We start from the raw sequence: 21,279 nt of genomic DNA, 5'->3' as shown, positions 1-21,279 counted from the left end.
AAGGAAATAAGGATTGGGATGCCTTCTCCCGCTTTCTTAGTCATATATAAACTCTAAAAAACAGAAAGAACCAGGAAGCTGAGGATAAGCACCCCAAAGATATAACAAGTGAGGCACAAAATATGACTCCTCTGGCAGGTGGTGCAAAATCTTCCCTAAGACAGTGCAACACCTAGCAAATACTTGAAAAGGCTCTTTCCACCTTAGGAAAATCTGGATTACCCTATTTTTCTACTACTCATTCATCTTTTCTATAGAAGTCAACTACTTCCTCCAAACAATCAATGCAAATGAAAAGAAAAACGTAGTGCTACAGAAATTCTACTTAAAGGGTAGAGAGAATAAAACTTTGCTATGTGTTACACGTTTGCAATCGCTGTTGCACTGACTTTAAAAGGCTATTACAAAGATAAAGTCAAATATGTATCAAAGTCCCCAATAAAGTTATTTTGAAAATCAAGTTCAAAATTACACATCTGTAGGTTTCAAGAGTTCACTGAAGATTTACTGTATTAAAGTTTTCATGTTTGCTTTTCGGTCCTCCATAAAGGATAGAGAAATACTTAAAAATTAGAAATAGAAATACTAAAGAAACATAGGGCATTCATTCTGTATCAGAACAGTCCATCCTGTTCTTTGTCATCCATTCTCTTTTGAAAGCACTGGTTTACCACTCAGGATCCCCTCCCCAACAAAAGAAAGATTAGACAGAGCAGGACCTAATATTAACACACAAGTAATAGTGACTAAAAGATTTCTCACAAATATCACGCTAAATTTTATAATTACTGATAAAACATTAAAAGTAAAATCTAAACACCTCTCCCATTCCTTAAGTGAAAAGAAAAAAAGTATATGGAATGCACTCATTTTGTCTTTATGGATATTCGCCAACAGTTAAAACAACTGGTTATCTTAACAACACATACTGTACAGATGTATATCTTACCTATTAAAGATTTGATATTTTCTAACATTAAATCACTAGTAATGCTTCCAGATAAATCTTGCCCCAATTCAGCAATCAGCTTGGCATAACCTTCATTCTCTTCTCTTAACAAATTGAATTTCTGCTGCTTATAACTGAAATCAGATAAAATACCATTAAGGGGATAAAATTAATTTCAATTAACAAGCTTCCGCAGAGTACTGTATTCTCATCGAATTTTCTTATCTCCAACCTACAACAATCATAATATTAGTTTTTGTAAGTTTACCTCTTTGTGTACCTTTTAGAGTAAAAAATAACAGTGCTTCATATGAGAACCCCAATGTTAATTACACGGGGAAAACAAGTAAGACAAGAGAAGGATATTGTTAATATAAGGGAATGATAACTTACCACTATTTCCATCTCTGACTAAGAATATACCCCAAGTACAGCCAGTCATAAATTATTTTATTGCTAATGATGATAGCATGAGTATGATTTTAACTTTGAATATGGACAAAAGTAGCACTGGTTTTACACAGGTAAAGGTCACTGATGACTCAAAAATATTAGGCTACTTTTAGAAGGCAAAAAACACAAGATATATGCTAATCACAAACAAAAAAAATAATCTTCAAAGAAGCTACTAGCATTCAAAACATGAACAAAAAAACATACTCAGCTACTTGATCTGCACTGTAAGATACATTTACTTACAAGAGTTTTGTCTTGATTTTAACTGTCTTTTGATGGAACTGCTGTGATTGTTTGATAAGCCCTAATGATTCCAGTGTTTCTGGATCCAGGCGTTCCTTCAGGACTGTGGCTGAAACTAAATGCTGGATTAAAAAACATTAAAGTTCATTTATTCCTTAGCATTGCATCCACAACCTTAAATATATTCAAACTAAAGCTTCCTAAATAAGAATACAAAAATCACATTCTCTATAGAACAACCTACAATTTATAAAAAGGCTTGCAAGTTTAGTAAACATGACTCCAAATATTGAAATATTTAATAAACAGCTTTCAAAAAATTCACTACAAAATTATATCCATGTTGTATACTACCTATAAATGACAAGAACTACAGATGAAATTTTCAGTCAGATTACATTTGGCTTAACTGGATTTTCACCTAACACAGCACTTTATAGCCTCCTACTTTAATGCTAGTGTAGCAAAGACAAGCACCTTCTTCCAGGCCTCAGCCATGGTAGTTTTCCCTGCTTCTAAATTTGTGAACACAAAATGGTTTACTAGATAACAATTATGACAAGGTCTCGAATTTACCATTTTTAAACTACCTCTGCTCTTTTTCTCCTTAACAGGTTATGAGGGGAAAAATCCATTTAAAAGCTGTCTACAATCATTTCTACTTACTTTATAAATGCTAACCGTTTTCTTAGGAACTTACTAGGTCAGGAAAATCACCAGTTTTGAATGTATAGTTTAAGTGATATGGATATGGTTACATGCTAATTTCATAGAAACAGCATGTCGAATTTCACAAAACACTCCATTTCAAAACCCAAATTTCACCTTATAATGAGAAAAGCCAACTGACTGTCAATATCCTCCACCATTAACATGATTAACTTCTATTACAATCGTTAAATGCAGATTTTTAAAAGGGAAGAATATTTTTTAAAACCTACCAAACATGCTAATACCAACTGGGTAAAACAGTCTCTCTTGCTCTTTTCTTCTAAACAATTTGTTTCAATATCTAGAATGATAAAGAAGACAAAAGTTTGATGTTTCTGGACTCCCCAGCACTAAAGAAAGATATTTAGTTTCCTTAAAACTAATTTTAAAATACCTCAATCTACTTTCCTTAAAACTAATTTAAAAATACCTCAATCTAAATTTGGAAAAATTCAAAACTATGGTAACATGAGATGCCCTTCATGTGTATATGAATGCTTTAATTTCTCCTAAAACTGGAGATTGACCCTGTGACCTATGATATAGCCAAAAACAGTCTATCAATTACACTGGAGCTACATGTTACGGAGCTGGAAGCAACAAACATTCAAAAAAAATATTGTTTGCAAAAAAATGAAACATTGAAACAAAGTTTAAATGACCAATTGTCAGAGATGCTAAAAAAAAAAAAAAAAAAAAGATTCTTTAAGGTGGAAAGTTAAGCAGGGTTATGGCAAAAATTTCTTCTAACTCTAAAGATTCTAATATTCAAGATCAAACCCATGACTTTCGCCACCCTGGTCCAATTACTACGTTCTAACCAGGCTACCTGGCCACCAACCTTATGAAAAGGCAGTATTTAGAAATATTTTTGGCCGAGTGCAGTGGCTCATGCCTGTAATCCCGGCACTTTGGGAAGCCAACGCAGATGGATCGCCTGAGGTCAAGACTAGCCTGCACAACATGGTGAAATCCCTTCTCTACTAAAAATTCTAAAATCAGCTGGGCGTGGTGGTGCACAACTATAATTGCAGGTGCTAGGGAGGCTGAGGCCGGAAAAATCACTTGAACCTGGGAGGTGGAGGTTGCAGTGAGCCAAGATCATGCCACTGCACTCCAGTCTGGGTGACAGAGTAAGACTGTGTCTCCGAAAAACAATTTAGCATCTTATCTTGAATTATAATTCTAGTCAGTAAATAAAAATTATTCAAAATTGTACCTTCCTACTGAAATATTTAAAAACTGAGACCGTGAGTTTTATTAAGTTATTCAGAAAATTTGTCAAAAAATGTTCTTAAGTGTGGAAGAAAGAAAACAATTAGTGTCAAATGCCAAGCACCAAAAATTTCAACCAGTATTGGCAGGATTGCAAACAAAGCTGATCTCAGGATTACTGCTTTAACTGACTACATACTATTATCCTAATTTTAAAGTCAAATTATAATTTAGAATGTGCTATAAAGAGCAGCACTGGTTTTAGTAAACTAATAAAAATTGGCCTCTACATATTCTACTGCCAACACTGAGAATCCAAAAAGAAGGGGATTTTTCATCAATCATATCCACATTATTCCTGGCCCTCTTCACTTTCCCTTCTTGGACAGTTGCCATTTCCACATATCCTGGCCCCTGTAGCTATACACACAGTCAGTTCAAGTTTATTAACAAAATTTTAGGGTGTAATTTATGCAATGTAAATTACAGTACAATCTCAATTTCTCATTAAGACTTTTAATTAATGTGTAGCTCACCAATCCTTTTCAGGGATCCCCAACTGTTGCCTTGTTATCTGGCTTTCTGGTCCCTCCTCAGTCTAGAACTCTTAAGGATGCTGATTTCTAAGGGATTGGGGTTAAACTGGGCTCATCCTTTTACCCAACATCTATCTATACTCCAGGGCACTAAAGACCTTAAGATCTTCCCCTCAAGGTCTCTAAGATCAGGGCACCGGATGGCAGAGTCATCCTCTTCAAGTCAAGTCTCTCTCCACTCAGCCATCTAACCTGATTAAGACACTTATCCTCTGAGGGTTTGTGAACTTGGAATGAATTCTTTTAGCTCATTAATCTTTTGTTTTTAATTTTTTTTATAGAGATGGGGTTTCACCATGTTGTCCAGGATGGTCTTGATCCACCCACCTCAGCCTCCCAAAGTGCTGGGATTATGGCATGAGCCACCTCACCTGGCCCAGCTCATTAATCTTAATTCTTAGAATTGAATAAATTACTTAAATATCTAACCGTTCTCTTGGGTTCTGACCATGTTAGGAAATGCTGAATTAGGGTCTCAGTAAATTTCTTAGATGAGCTATCTCAACAATCAGTTCAGGACTCTTTTATCCCAACCGTACTTTCCCCGGTTTCTTTATTCTTTTGTTTCAAACTCATAACGGCATTCTAATAAACTCGTTTATTTCTGACTCCTCTACCTCAAATTCTCTTTAATTTTCCCAAACATTTTAATAAAAAGCCCTCAGCTATTTCCCGCTCTAGTTCCCAGTATCACCAATTACCTACCCCGGCCTAGAGGTCCCTCAGCACAGCAGCATATCAACTTACATCACACTCACCCTTTCCATAGCTCTCATGCCCCCTCACCTTCATATGATTAGCCTGTTAAAGAAAGTTGCTACCTGCTGGGCTTAGCAGCTCATGCCTGTAATCCCAGCACTTTGGGAGGCCGAGGCAGGCAGATCACCTGAGGTTAGGAGTTCGAGACCAGCCTGGCCAAGACGGCGAAACACCGTCTCTATTAAACAGAAAAAATTAGCTGGGCATGGTGGCACACCCCTGTAATCCCAGCTAATTGGGAGGCTGAGGCAGGAGAATCACTTGAACCTGGGAGGCAGAGGTTGCAGTGAGCCAAGATCACATCATTTCACTCCAGCCTGGGCAAGCAGAGTGAAACTCTGTCTCAGGAAAAAAAAAAAAAAAAATGCTCTCTTAACCTCGAAAGTGTAGCACTGGCCGGGCGTGGTGGCTCAAGCCTGTAATCCCAGCACTTTGGGAGGCCGAGGCGGGTGGATCACGAGGTCAAGAGATCGAGACCATCCTGGTCAACATGGTGAAACCCTGTCTGTACTAAAAATAGAAAAAATTAGCTGGGCATGGTGGCGCATGCCTATAATCCTAGCTACTCAGGAGGCTGAGGCAGGAGAATTGCTTGAACCCAGGAGGCGGAGGTTGCGGTGAGCCGAGATCGCGCCGTTGCACTCCAGCCTGGGTAACAAGAGCGAAACTCCGCCTCAAAAAAAAAAAAAGAAAGTGTAGCACTAACTTCCCTTGTAACTGTTAACATTTAAAAAGACAACATGATACAACAAAAAGATCACAGACTGTGGAGCCAAAGGGACACAGGTTCAAATTCTGCCTTACTGGCCTGCATGGCCTTAAAAAAATCACCGCTTCACTGAACCTCATTTTTCTGATCTGAACACCTACCACCTTTACAGTAGTTAATGTAAGGATTAAAATAAAAACTAAATGCTTAACACAACGCCTAGAACATGGAAGCTACTCTAAAAGCTGAACTTATACATTGTTACTATTATCATAATTATTGTCATCATCAGCTTCATTATTAGAGGTAGCTCATATTCTTAGTCCTATTCCACAGCCTTGATCTGGGGTCACCCTTGAATCACCTTTTCTCTGACAAGGGTGAGGGTGGGTGAGTGAGGGGGCAGGTGAGGGAAATCCTCTTTCCAAGTTTGCTGTCAAAATCTTGCTTGTCAAAATGGACTGGATAGGCTGGGCACAGTGGCTCTCGCCTGTAATCCCAGCACTTTAGAAGGCCAAGGTGGGTGGATCACTTGAGGTCAGGAGTTCCAGACCAGCCTGGCCAACATGGTGAAACCCCATCTCTACTAAAAACACAAAAAATTAGCTAGGCATGGTGGTGCATGCCTGTAATCCCAGCTACTTGGGAGGCTAAGACAGCAGAATCGCCTGAACCCGGGAAGCCGAGGTGGCAGTGAGCCAAGATTGCACCACTGCACTCAGCCTGGGCAACAGAGCAAGGACTCCATCTCAAAAAAAAAAAAAAAAAAAAAAGAACTGAATAGGTAAGAGAAATTTCCCAAGAGCAACCAAGCATCATCTTCATGAATCATGTTACTAGTAAAAGGCAATGAATTTAACAATCATTCATATTGCTAAATAACTATGAAGGGAAAATACAACCTAATAAGTCAATAAAGAAATTACTTGCACCAATTAAGCTGTTAATTGATGATTACCCAAAGAAAGATATACTCCTTATACGAACAAGGAACAATAGCTTCCACAAAATGTTACCTACAAATCAGTCTTACAGCCTTATAAATTTATAGTAAAAGTTTTTTTTAATTGTAATTTGTTTCGGGTTATCTTTACTTGCCCAAAAACAAGGTAATATCTTTAGTGCCTGACTAAAAATTTTAGCTTAAAAGGTTTTCTGGTTGCCTTAAATCAATCAATCCAACACATAGCATATATTTTTATCATCCAACCAAGATAGTTCTGAAAGTAAAACAGGGTACTTTTAATAATTAGCCAGTGAAAACAAAACAAAACTGGGACATGTGGTCAATCTCATCAATGGTCTCCTCTTTTCATTTATCACTCCCAGTCCACATACATTTTGACCTCCTCCCAACATTACTGGGAACTTACGAAATTGGAAACTTCCTGAAGGATCAAGCACCAGCATCTATATTTGTCAAGACCAAATTCTAAATTGTCAGTAAGACATTTAAGTAATTTATCTAATTCTAAGAACTAAGATTAATGCGCTAAAACAATTCACTCCAGGTTCATAAACCCTCAGAGGATGTCTTATTTTAAAGGGACTACTGGCCGGGTACAGTGGCTCACACCTGTAATCCCAGCACTTTGGAAGACCGAGGTGGGAGGATCATTTGAGGCCAGGCATTCAAGACCAACCTGGGCAACACAGCGAGACCCTGCCTCTAAAAATGATCTAAATAAATAAAATGAATATGATAATGTCTGGGTATGTCTTCTATTCAACTCAAAGTTACAAAAAGCACAAGACTGGACCTAGTGCAGTGGCTCATGCCTATAATCTCAGCACTTTAGAAGCCTGAGGTGGACAGATTGTTTGGGCCCAGGAGCTCCGGACAAGCCTGGGCAACATGGTGAAACCCAATCTCTACCAAAACAAACAAACAAACAAAAAAATCAGATGGGTGTGGTGGGTGTGGTAGCAGCATCACTTGAGCCCAGTAAGTCGAGGCTACAGTGAGCCAAGATCACACCACTGCAGTCCAGCCTGGTCAAAAGAACAAGACCATATCTCAAAAAAGAGAAGAACATAAACGAAAGCACAGAACTGACTGATGGGGAAAACTGTGCTCGGTTATTTTCATCTACATCTAAAATTAGAGAAAAAAAATTATAATAAACATTTTTGAAATCCATGCCATGGGACACTACATTTCTAAGTCAAGGAAACATTCCTTTTTAATCTTACATGAATCCTTATTTACTCTGCAAAAACTAAAAAGTTGCTAACTCTGGCTCTTCTTGCTGTTTCTAAAATCAGCAAGAAGAGCCAAAGAGTGCAATAGCAAAGTATTTCTTGAATGTCCTAAGTCTGCGATTCTGACAACATTCATTAAAAACCTACATCGAATAAGATGATTTGGTTATGGCCGGGTGCGGTGGCTCAAGCCTGTAATCCCAGCACTGTGGGGGGCCGAGGCGGGTGGATCAACAACGTCATGAGATCGAGGCCATCCTGGTCAAAATGGTGAAACCCCGTCTCTACTAAAGATACAAAAAATTTGCTGGGCATGGTGGCGTGTGCCTGTAATCCCAGCTGCTCGGGAGGCTGAGGCAGGAGAACTGCCTGAACCCAGGAGGCGGAGGTTGCGGTGAACCAAGATCGCACCATTGCACTTCAGCTTGGGTAACAAGAGTGACACTCCGTCGCAAAAAAAAAAAAGATTATTTGGTTACTAAAATATCAGAAAACGTGGCCTTTTAAATGACTTAATTTAGCTCAAATTTATACAAATCAACATTGTCAAAAACTCAATTTGAATTATACTTCTAAAGCTTTTTTATAACATTGATTATAAAATTTGACTTACATTACTATGTTCTCTATAAAGAATCAATTTACTTCTACATTCGCAGAAACATTTGTAAAATTCTTAGAGTAAAACACCTCACTTAACACAGTACATTAATTTAACAAACAACACATTACAGGTAAAATAAAGGCTTAATACCCACCTAATATGCAGAATACATCAGCAAGAATGGAGGGCATATCCTCACGAAATTCCTAATTTTAAAAATATAATAACAGTAAATACCAGAAAAGCACACAGCAAGTATTAGGGTTTCAGAATAACATTCTTCTGTGAAACCTAAAAACAAAAACTGGCTGGCAGCAGTAGCTCACACCTGTAATCTCAGCACTTTAGGAGGCCCAGGTGGGCAGCTGACTTGAGCCCAAGAGTTTGAGACCAGCCTGGATCACCTGGTGAAACACTGTCTCTGAAAAAAAAAAAATTAGCCAGGTATGGTGACACATGCCTGAGGTCCCAGCTACTCAGGAGGCTGAGGTGGGAGGATTGTTTGAGTCCAGGAGGTGGAAGCTGCAGTGAGCCAAGATCGCAACACTGCACTCCACCCTGGGCAACATAGCAAACCGTCAAAAAAGAAAAAAATTGATTTGCAGAAGGGCAGAAAAATTTCTTTTTAGAAAACTAACAGAAACCCCATCATTATATTGACCAATATTAAAATTCTTCATGTTAACTCTCCTAATACAGAGGAAATATAAAGAGGAAGATAATGTTTAGGAAAAATGTTTAACTGTCTACAATGAAATAATTTGAAAACAAAAGAAACCTAAACACTTTAGGAAATACTAAAGAGCACAAATGAGTAACATTGTTCCAGTGAAGTTTCATTTTAGAAATTACTGGAATTTAGAGTACCTCACACCTAACTAAAAAGAAGACTGCTAAATATGGTACATTCTGGCCGGGCACAGTGGCTCACGCCTGTAATCCCAGCACTTTGAGAGGCCACGGCAGGGGGATCACCAGGTCAGGAGTTAGACACCAGCCTGACCAACATGCTGAAACCCCATCTCTTAAAAAAAATAATAATATAGCCGGGCACGGTTATTCAAGCCTGTAATCCCAGCACTTTGGGAGGCCGAGGCGGGTGGATCACGAGGTCAACTGATCGAGACCATCCTGGTCAACATGGTGAAACCCCGTCTCTACTAAAAATACAAAAAGTTAGCTGGGCCCGTGGCATCTTCCTGTAATCCCAGCTACTCAGGAGGCTGAGGCAGGAGAATTGCCTGAACCCAGGAGGCGGAGGTTGCGGTGAGCCAAGATCACACCATTGTACCCCAGCCTGGGTAACAAGAGTGAAACTCCATCTCAAAGAAAAATAATAATAATGATAATAATAATATACATTTTAAAAGTTAAAAATAAATTTTAAAAAATGGCGTACTCTTCATTGAAGACTTTAAACGCTGATATGCAAAAATCATAATGGTATGAGAGAAACAGAAATCTTGAAAATATGAAACCAGCTAAAAAGCTAAAGGCTAGTTTTGGGGGTTATTTTTTAGTTTCAGGAGATATATATACAGGTTACGTAAATATATTCTGTAATGCTGGGGTCTGGGTTTCTATTGAATCCATCATCCAAACAGTGAACACAGTACTCAATAGGTAGTTTTTTTTTTTTTTAATCCTTAGCCCTCCTCCTCCCTCGCCCCCACCTTTTTTGGAGCTCAATATTCTCTTTATTTTTTTTACTCACTCTTGTTGTAGCCTTTGGAGATAATGACCCAAAACTGGGCTGGCGCGGTGGGTCACACCTGTAATCCCAGAACTTTGGGAGGCCAGGGTGGCTGGATCACAAGCTCAAGAGTTCAAGACCAGCCTGGCCAACATGGTGAAACCCTGTCTCTACTAAGAATACAAAAATTAGCCAGGTGTGGTGGTGCGTGCCTGTAATCCCAGGTACTTGGGAGGCTGAGGCAAGAGAATTCCTTGAACCCAGGAGGCAGAGAGTGCAGTGAGCCGAGATTGCACCCCTGCACTCCAGCCTGGGTGACAGAGCAAGTCTCCGTCTTGGGGGGAACAAAAAGAAAATGACCCAAAATCCTCCCATCTCTGAATAAGAATTTCAGCATTATTCTAGACTTGTCTCTTGACTTTCCACTCCCACACTCAATTTTAGGACTGTTCTCCATTAGTAAGGATCACGATTCATTTGTTGCAATTAATAGTCTGCTGGCAGTACAGCAACACTAAAATTAGCCTATTTTCAGAGACTAAAAGAAATTCTGAAGAAAAATCTGGCAGCTGCAAGGAGACACATAAGACACTCTTCTGTGGCGACGGACAATGTATAGTCCTAAGAGAAAGCCATGACAAAGACAATCAAGCAGCAAAAGTATCTATAAAGACATCATTAAGTACTCAAAAGAAAGAAGAAGTTATGTAAGAATGAAATACACATACATAAAATGGACTTGAATTATTCATTTTCAATAAACAAAAAGAGGATTAGAATCACATCCCATAAACAAACTAAAACTTATACCAATGCTCAATTTACAAAATGAAATAACCTTGTCAATCAGATTGTAGCCTCAAATTTCTTAAGAAATCTGGTTACGTCTATTTAAATACAAGTACTCAGGCTACCTGAAGATCAGAAATAGAGTAAGACAAGAGTTTTCAAACACAAAATATTAGTTAAGAAAGACTGGTAGCAACTGAATATTTTTAATGTTAAAAAAAGGAAATAGACCTACTCCCACATGAACTAATGCTGTTGTTATCATCTGGAGACAATTTAGAGACAAAAGTGAAACTCATTGAATTCCTACTGCTCAAATACACCCCAATATGGGGTGTAAAATCACAACAGTTAAACTTACAATTTCCTTAAGACTATCCCTGGGAAAGCACAAAACAAAACAAAACAAAACAAAATACAAATATTACCTCCCCTAAAAGGGAAAAAAAGGCTACGGAAAATTAAAGAAACGCAGTGAGAGAAGCTCAGACTGAGACCAAGAAGCTTCAGGTCCCACACCTTAATAAAACCTATTACAAAAGCTATTCTGAATTCTGTTTATATACAAGATCATTATATATGGATACACACACACACACACACACACACACACACACACACATACACACACACACAAGATAATTTTATTTATATACAAGTTTAAAAACAAGCATAAAAGAACAGCACACCACTCGTAAAAATCTCAAGCTTAACTGCTGGTTTAAAATTTGAAAGCCCATCTTCCAGTTGAAAAGCCAAACACCACTATGAAGAATATTTGGTGTGAATCTAACTTAAATTCTCCAATAAATGAAAGAGTAAAAAACAATAACCATGTAAGCTTTTTTTTAATCTAGTTAATATTTTTTAAACCATAAGAAGATGAAAACTAGCACCAACTGAATCTTAGAGTCAAGCAACCACAATTTAAAATAATTTAATCCTCAATTTTTAAAATATATTTAATTTCTAAACATAACTACAAACAAAAAAAATGGCTTATTATACTGTATTGGGAGAAAAATATTTTAGCCAAATTACTTTTTTAGAGTAGCGTTTTTAATTAAAGATACCTTAATTTGATTAAAGCAGAGGCTTTTTTTTTTTTCCCTGCCAGCTTACCTGATATTTCCTACTTTACTAACAACCACATAAAGAGAGTAAACTATCTGCATTCCTTCCTCTCTGGCAGAAATGGCTTACCAATATTACCTTAAAACATCCGCTTCTCCCTTCCATAGTTTCGAGGGGAAAAAAAAAAAAAAAGAAAAAATGTAAAAGTCCATCTACCAAAAAAACAAAAAATCCATCTACTACTGTAATTTTGAATAAAATAAAAGCTATGCACTTCAGGGATCTTTGTGTCAAAGCAAAAAGATACATAACAAATCTTAAAATATATGTATTATATACTTACACTAATGTCATTAAGAACATTAGATGCCTGTTCATGCTTTAGATTTCCTTTAATTACATGATATGACAATTCATAGAGAGCTTGCTGGAAATCTGTTGAACATAAGAGAAATAATATAAAGATACAATCTCTTGAACATGAAAAACAAATCTACATATTTCCTACTACTCAGAATTATTATAAACATCAATAATTAAAAATGTATTTCTAGTGCTTTTTCTCTAGCACTTCTTTTATTTTCACAAAAACACAAAATTAAAAGGTTAGAAAAATATTAACCATCCCTCCACTACTATAACCACAGGTTGAGCATTCCTTTCCAATTTTTTCTGGGCATCTACAGATTTTACATAATTTTTTTTTCTTTTTATGGAGTGGGTGGAAGGAGCTGAATAGCGGAAAGGAAAGAAGGTGAAATCCTCAGACTTGTTTGAAAAAGGAAAGGGGGTGGGAGAATGAATTGACTTTTAGCTGGAATGAAAGTCATCATCTTAATAGCATGGTCATGCTTTCCTGTTTTGTCTTATTTTTTGTTTTGTTTTCTTTTTTTGGAGGAGTCTTTAGGGTTTTCTAGATATATAATAATATCACCAACAAAAAGTGACAGTTTGACTTCCTCTTTACCGATTTTGACACCCCTTCTATCTTTCTTTCTTTCTTTCTTTTCTTAAGAAAGAAAAAGAAAGGGGGAGAGAGAACAGGAGTCTTGCTGTATTGCCCAGGCTGGAATACAATCTAAAAATAGGTGTTAAAAACCTCTTTTATGCCGATAATTGTGCTTAACAGTGGAGACAGGAAGGAATAAGGGAAGAAAATAACAAACAGCCAACCAATATTTCATTTAAGTCTGTGAAATGCTATGCAAATGCTGAAGAGTGATTTACTTCCAATTATGTGGTCACTTTCAAAATAGGTGTAATGTGATACTGAGAAAAATGTATGTTCTGTGGACCTGGGGTGAAGAATTCTATAAATATTCACCGAGTTTACTTGTTCCAGGTCTGAGTTCAAATCATAGATGTCCCTGTTAATTTTCTATCCCGTTGATCCACCGAATATTAACAATGTGGTGTCAAAGTCTCCCGCTTTTATTATGCAGGAGTCCAAGTCTCTCTATAAGTCATTAAGAACTTATCTTATGTATTGGGTGCATATATATTTATGATCACTGACTCCTGTTGTTGCATTGATCCTTTTACCATTATGTAACGTCCTTCCTTCTTTGTTTCTTCTAGTCTTTGTTACTACTGAAGTCTATTTTGTCAGAGACGAAAGTTACAACTCCTGTTTTTTGGGGGGTTTTTTTGGCTCTCCATCTGAGTGGTAAGTCTTCCACCAATCCTTTGAGTCTTTGTGTGTCCTTGCTTAAGAGATGGATCTGGATACAGCGAACCGATGGGTTTTGACTTTTTATTCAATTTGCCGGTCTGTGTCTTTGATTGGGGCATTTAATCCATTTAAATTTAGGATTAATATCGATATTTCTAAGTTTCAATATTGTCATTTAATGCTAGCTGGCTATTTTGCCCATTAGTGCATATAGATTCTTCATTATGGAGATACTCTTTACCTTTTGGTAAGTTTTTGGGATGACTGACACTGGTTGTTCCTTTCTGTGTATAGTGCTTCTTTCAGAAGCTCTTGTGAAGCAGGCCTGGTGTTGATAAAAATCTCTGAGTGCTTGCTTGTGAAAAGTTTTATTCTTCCTTCATTTACAAAGCTTAATTTGGCTGGATATGAGATTCTGGGCTGAAAATTCTTTTCTTTGAGGATATTGAATATTGGCCCCCACTCTCTTCTAGTTTGTAGGGTTTCAGCTCAGAGATCTGCTGTGAGTCTGATAGGCTTCCCTTTATGGGTAACCTGACCTTTCTCTCTAGCTGCCCTTGGAGTTTTCTCCTTTATTTCAACCCTGGTGAATCTAACAATTATGTGTCTTGGGGTTGCTCTACTTGAGGAATATCTTTGTGGTGTTCTCTGTATTACCTGGAGTTGAGTACTGTCCTACCTTACTAGGTTAGGAAAGTTTTCCTGAATAATATCCTGAAGAATATTTTCCAGCTTGGATTCATGCTCTTCATGACATTCAGGTATACCTATCAAACGTAAATTAGGTCTTTTCACATAGTCCCATATTTCTTGGAGACTTTGCTCATTCCTTTTTACTCTTTCTTCTCTAATCTTGTCTTCTCATTTCATTTCATTAAGTTGGTCTTCAACCTCTGATATCCTTTCTTCTGCTTAGTTCGACTGTTAAACCTGTGCATACTTCACAGAGTTCTCGTATTGTATTCTTCAGTTTCATCGATTCACTTATATTCCTCTCTAGATTGTCTATTCCCAACCTTGAAAACAGGATTACATCAAACCTGTTTTCAAGGTTGTTAGTTTCTTTACATTGGGCTAGAACATGTTCTTTTTTAACTCACAGTAGTTTCTTATTATCCACCTTCTGAAGCCTAAATCTGTTCATGGAACGCACTCGTTCTCCATCAGGCCTTGTTCCCTTGTTGATGAGGAACTGTGATTCCCCTGTAAAGGCAGAGGCATTCTGATGTTGGGGATTCTCAGCCTTTTTAACGCTGGTTTCTTCCCATCGTTGTAAATTTATCCACCTGTCGTCTTTGTAATTACGGACTTTCAAATTAGGTCTCTGAGTGGACGTCCAACTTGTTGATTCCCAGCACCGGAATCTGAGCAACCCACTGCGCCAGCTAAAACAGCGGCATTAAGATTCGTGGTGCTTTGGCCAGGTGCAGTGGCTCAAGCCTGTAATCCCAGCACTGTGGGAGGCCGAGGCAGGTGGATCACGAGGTCAAGGGATCGAGACCATCCTGGTCAACATGGTGAAACCCGTCTCTACTAAAAATACAAAAAATTAGCTGGGCATGGTGGCGCGTGCCCGTAATCCCAGCTACTCAGGAGGCTGAGGCAGGAGAATTGCCTGAACACAGGAGGCAGAGGTTGTGATGAGCCAAGATCGTGCCATTGCACTCCAGCCTGGGTAACAAGAGCCAAATTCTGTCTCAAAAAAAAAAAAAAAAAAAGAAAGAAAAAGAAAAAGAAAAAAGAAAAGAAAAGATTCATGGTGCTTTTCTGCCCGGGAATCTCTGGTCTGGCTTCCTTCTTGAGTCCCTTTTTCAATCAGCTGAATAGGCAACTCTGCCTTCCCAGAGCTCCAAACGTCAACCAAAAAGGGGAGCCAGTCCCGTTTACTCTGCACCAAGAACCACCACGCCGGCCACAAGAGTCACGCTGGCGACCCATGGGGCTCCTCCACTGGGAATCTCCTGGTCTGTGAGCAACAAAATTTCATCTGAAAGCGTGGCATCCTCTCGTTCTCTGCGCTTTCACTGGGAGCTACAATCCTGAGCTGCTAGAAATAAGGCATCTTGGATCTCTCTCTCAGATTTTACATATTTAAACTTGCTATGCACATCATAGAGTATTCTGATTTCCCCAAAACACTTTTAAAAGCATTTTTTTTCATGCTACTCTACTCTCTATAATTATTTTCAATGAAGTCTAGCAAGTGAATTTAAACTAATCATTTTCCTCACCAGTAGACTTCAGATATATACTCAATTCAATCCCAGGGCGATACTGACACCAGATAAAGAGGAGCAGTAAACATAGTACTGAGTTTTAACCATATCCTACTGTCAGAGAAATTTCTCCCCAAATCTAAATCTCTTTGTCCCATAAAAATCAAACAAAAAATACATCTATATATACATGTATAAAATGGCTGTCCTATGATAACTGTCAAGCACATATAACCTCATTCACTATTAATCACCACAGCCCCCTTTCCTGAAGAAGTATTTTTTGGTTTTGGAGGGGGTAGTTAGTGGTCAGGTGAACACCTTCTGGTCATCTTTTTTTTTAGTCCCATATACTAAAATTTACCTCCTTCCAATCATGAAAAGTAGGGAAACAAGAAGCTTTAAAGATGCTGATGTAAAATAAAGTCTGTTTATAACCTCCTTTTGAGCAGAATCAAACTGTTTTCAGAAGAAAACAGCAAGTTAAAAAATCAAATACTTAAAAAATCTTTTCAGCCAGGCTCAGTGGCTCACATCTGTAATTCCAGCACTTTGTGGGGCCAAGGCAGGACGATGGCTTGCACCTAGGAGTTTGAAACCAGCCTGGGCAACATAGGGAGACCTCATCTCTTAAAAACAAAAACAATTAGCCAGGTGTGGTGGCGGTGCAACTGTTGTGCCAGCTACTTGGGATGCTGAGGCAGGAACTTGAACCCAGGAGATCAAAGCAGCAATGAGTTGTAACTACACGACAATCTCAAAAAATATAAACTTCTCCCCTGCTATGACTACTGCCCACAATCAGGAACATTCATAGAAATCAAAATGTATATAAATCCCCCCTTAATGAAAACACTATTTTGCAGTAAAATGAACTTGTTCAATAAAGTATTTGCTAAGGAAACGTAGTCAGATTACTCCAATTCTTTATGAAGAATTCATTATGAAATATATTCTGCCCCCTTCACAACTATACCTTCATTGTGCTTTTTCTTTTTTTATTTTTTTTAATAGAGACAGGGTTTCACCATGTTGGTCAGGCTGGTCTCGAAGTCCCGACCTCAGGTGATTCACCCATCTCAGCCTCCCAAAGTGCTGAGATTATAAGCATGAGCCACCATGCCTGGCCTTGCTGTGCTTTTGAATAAATAAGCAATATAAAAACAAAGGAAAAATTTATCTCTTTTGGTATGGCAGGAATAAGAGGTCAACTTCGTGCTTTGTATTTCCCTGAATAAAATGTTTTACAACAAACAACAAATAATACTTATTTAAAATTATCCAGACAACTAAGTTTTGTTGTTGTTGTTGTTGTTGTTTGTTCTTAAAAAGCAATCACTTAGAAGAACAAAATAGCCAATTATCTAAAACTAAGGTCCCATGAGAGTATGTTCTCTGGTACTCATAGGGGACCAAGGAAAAAAATTGTATTTTTTGGTATAGCAGGAAACAGAGGTCAACTTCATGCTTTGTATTTCCATGAATAAAATGCTTTACGGCAAACAACAAATAATACTTACTTAAAATTATCCAGACAACTAAGGTTTTTTGTTGTTTTGTTGTTGTTGTTGTTTTTAAAAAGGAATCACTTAGAAGAACAAAATAGCCAATTATCTAAAACTAAGGTCCCATGAGAGTATGTCCTCTGGTACTCATAGGGGACCAAGGAAGTCTAATCTTAATCACAGAAGGAGATTAAAATAGAGAACAAGTGGCCTGGGTCATTTTGCTGACACTCAAATGACATTAAAACGATCACACTGTAATCCACACAGCAGCAAAGACAGTCCCCAAGTCAAAAGTTTTCTTTTTTTATTTTATTTTGAGACAGAGTCTCACTCCCCACGCTGGAGTACAGTCACGCGACCTTGGCTCACTGCATCTTCTGCCTCCTAGGTTCATGTGATTCTCCAGCCTCAGCCTCCCGAGTAGCTGCAATTACAGGCATCTGCCACCACGCCCAGCTAATTTTTATATTTTTGGTAGAGACGGGGTTTCACCATGTTGGCCAGGCTGGTCTTGAACCCCTAACCTCAAATGATCCGCCCACTTCGGCCTCCCAAAGTCCTGGGATTAAAGGTGTGAACCACAACACCTAGCCTAATTCACGAGTTTTTTAAATGCCTATTTAAAAATGGTTAGGAATTCCTATTGTGTTTTATCCATCGATAAACACTACCTATGGTTTAAAACTATCATACTAGTTCCATAGAAACCTGTAAAATCTATATTGCAGGTGAAAAAAAATGTTTTTTTTGAGACGGAGTTTCGCTCTTGTTACCCAGGCTGGAGTGCAATGGCGGGATCTCGGCTCACCGCAACCTCCGCCTCCTGGGATCAGGCAATTCTCCTGCCTCAGCCTCCTGAGTAGCTGGGATTACAGGCACGCGCCACCGTGCCCAGCTAATTTTTTGTATTTTTAGTAGAGATGGGGTGTTTCACCATGTTGACCAGGATGGTCTCGATCTCTTGACCTCATGATCCACCCGCCTCGGCCTCCCAAAGTGCTGGGATTACAGGCCGGAGCCACTGGGCCCGGCCTAGGTGAAAAATTTTAATTCACATTTACAATAAGAAGGAAAACTTACAACCCTTATAGTTATCCACAAAAAATTCAATAAAATATTTTATGTTAATGCTAACACTTCAGAAAGAGCAGTTTTAAGAATAGCTACTAGAAGGTAGGGATTCTTAGTTTTTGCAGTGTTTGATTGTTGAAGACACCAGTTCTTGGTTATATCTAATATCACTAGTACGACTCATGTTTTTTATTTTAACAATAATGTACTGTTTATGTTCAAAGAGCTAGAAGGGATTTTGAATTTTCCCAACACAAATGATAAATGCTTGAGGTAATTCAGTAATTACACTAATTTGATCATTACACATGATATACACATATGAAAATATCACACTGTACCCCAATTACTCATGTTTATTAGCCATCATTGCAATATTGTTTCATTGGTAGTGGCCGGGGTCAGGGAAAGGTGATTTATTTAAAAAAAAAAAAAAAAAAAAAAAAAAAACAAGGAGAAGCAATGTGTGCAAGGGAAACGGCCTGCCTGAAATGAAATTAATTCAAGGGAAGGGGCAGAAACAGAAAGGTCAGAGGAACAATGACCAAACTCAAACCCCTAAGACAGAAAAGGTTCTGAAGAAATGACGACAGTCAGTTTCCTGCTAGGACAACAAACTGAGGCCCTCAAACCAAAGCCTGACTGTTAACAGAGATCAGTCAAGGACTATATGTGTTAAGGAAGCAGGCAAGGGTAAGAGAAGGAGAGCACTGGCAATTTAGCCAGTAAGGCCACACTTATAACTATTTCTTGTTTCATATGTGAATCAGAACCATGAAAATAAACAATAATCTAATAGTTATTAAAGTTCCAGAGTCAAACTGTTACACTACACTATCGTTTATTGAGAATTCTTCTATTTTATCCACCTAATGTTTCTATCAAACAAGATCAAAGTTAACTGAGATGTTAAAAGCCGATTTTAAACATGGGGAAGAAAAAAGATAAAGTACCCCAGTATTTTTAGAAATGAGTCTTTTTGTACATTCTTACACTTCTGACAGTCAACTAACTTCAACAAGAATACATTACTGTCTATCAATCTCAAAAATATTTTGAGTGATAATGCAATTTTATAAGCAGGATGAACAAGAAAATAATCTGGGGAATGGCAGGCTAGGAATGTTAACTCTTAAAACAGGTCTTCCCCATATGACAGGGTGAAAAATGCTTTTTTCATTTGTTTAACAACAACAACAAAAAACCACTTTCCACACACACATCAAAATGTTCTTTTTTTGAGACAAGGCCTCACTCTGTCATCCAGGCTGGAGTGCAGTGGCATGATCTCAGCTCACTACAACCTCTGCCTCCTGTGTTCAAGCGATTCGGGCCTCAGCCTCCAGAGTAGCTAGGATTACAGACGCACGCCACCACACCCAGCTAATTTTTTTTTTTTTTAAATAGAGAAGGAGTTTCACCATGTTGGCCAGTCTGGTCTCATACTCCTGATCTCGAGTGATCCACCCACCTCAGCCACCCAAAGTGCTAGGATTATAGGTGTGAGCTACCGCACCCAGCCCAAATGTTCTTTAAAAAGTCTATCCTCAGCTGTGCAAGGTGGCTCATGACAGTCATCCCAACACTTTGGGAGCCAGAGGTGAAAGGATTGCTTGAGACCAAGAGTATGAGACCAGCCTGGGCAATATAGCAAGACCCCTCATTTCTACAAAAAATAAATTTACAAAGTAAGACCAGGCATGGTGGCTCACACCTGTAATCCCAGCACTTTGGGAGGCAGAGGTGGGCAGATCACCTGAGATCAGGAGTTAAAGACCAGCCTGACCAACGTGGTGAAACCCTGTCTCGACTAAAAATACAAAATTAGCTAGGCGTGGTGGCACATGCCTGTATTCCCAGCTACTCAGGAGGCTGAGGGAGGAGAACTGCTTGAACCCAGGAGGCAGAGGTTGCAGTGAGCCGAGACCATACCATTGCACTCCAGCCTCGGCAACAAGAGTAAAACTCCGCCTTGAAAACAAAAAAAGCAAAAATCAAAAAAAAGCAAGGAGCAGTGTTGCACACTTGCAGTCCCAGCTACCTGGGAGTCTGAGGTGGGAGGAACGCTTGAGCCCAGGAGTTTAAGGCTGCAGTGAGCTATGATTACACCACTGCATTCCAGTCTGGGCAACAGAAAGAGGCCCTGTCTCCAAAAAAAAAAAAAAAAAAATATATATATATATACACACATATATATCTCCTCTCTTATGAAAGTCATAATTAATTTTGGGTAGAAGAAAAATAAAACACACACACATTTTTATATACATATATATGTGTGTGTGTATATATATATATATATATATAATTCTATTCTTTACATTCTATTCACAAATGCATATTTTAAATGATCATAATTAATTTTATCTAATGATTTTAGGCTTCAAATAGAATATGGGTTATAAAAACATATTTTATAATTTAAAAATACACTGTGGGTTTTACCCCTCACAATACTACAAATGTAAATGCTTTACACTTATTAGACACAATTGCTTTTAGTTTTGGCCCTCTTTGACAAATCCACAGGTCTAATTTTAAATTAATAAAATGTTAATAGTAAAGTCCTTTAAAACTAAAGTTACTGGAAAATTGTAAGACGTCCTGTTTAATTACAAGTATTTTATTTAATAAATCGTATTTGTGAAATGCAACAAACAATTCCTTTGTGTGAATGTTTTTCATGACAACTGCCTTTAACAAGATCCCCAGACGACACCGAAACATAACCAGCTTTAGTAAAAACACTGAACCTCAGTTTCTGGAAATTTTCTAGCGCAAACAAGATCAGAACAATTTTTCTTTCCATGCT

At 38.1% G+C, this 21,279-nt stretch overlaps 1 protein-coding gene across 1 annotated transcript in view; it reads right to left on the bottom strand.

Annotated features, from left to right (window-relative positions):
- LOC100390990 (THO complex subunit 2-like) overlaps positions 1 to 21,279 on the bottom strand; it is a 129,955-nt gene that overhangs the window by 89,991 nt on the left and 18,685 nt on the right. Inside the window, exons 3-7 of the mRNA XM_054251608.2 lie at positions 12,344 to 12,435; positions 8,599 to 8,650; positions 2,590 to 2,660; positions 1,649 to 1,770; positions 950 to 1,083 (exon numbers count right to left, since the gene is read on the bottom strand). Coding sequence (XP_054107583.2) covers positions 950 to 1,083; positions 1,649 to 1,770; positions 2,590 to 2,660; positions 8,599 to 8,650; positions 12,344 to 12,435 — 471 coding nt within the window. The remainder of the gene's footprint in view (positions 1 to 949; positions 1,084 to 1,648; positions 1,771 to 2,589; positions 2,661 to 8,598; positions 8,651 to 12,343; positions 12,436 to 21,279) is intronic.

The sequence above is a fragment of the Callithrix jacchus genome, chromosome Y (genome assembly GCF_049354715.1).
Source record: "Callithrix jacchus isolate 240 chromosome Y, calJac240_pri, whole genome shotgun sequence".
Classification (NCBI taxonomy): Eukaryota; Metazoa; Chordata; class Mammalia; order Primates; family Cebidae; genus Callithrix; species Callithrix jacchus.
This window is presented reverse-complemented; position numbering and strand designations above follow the sequence as displayed.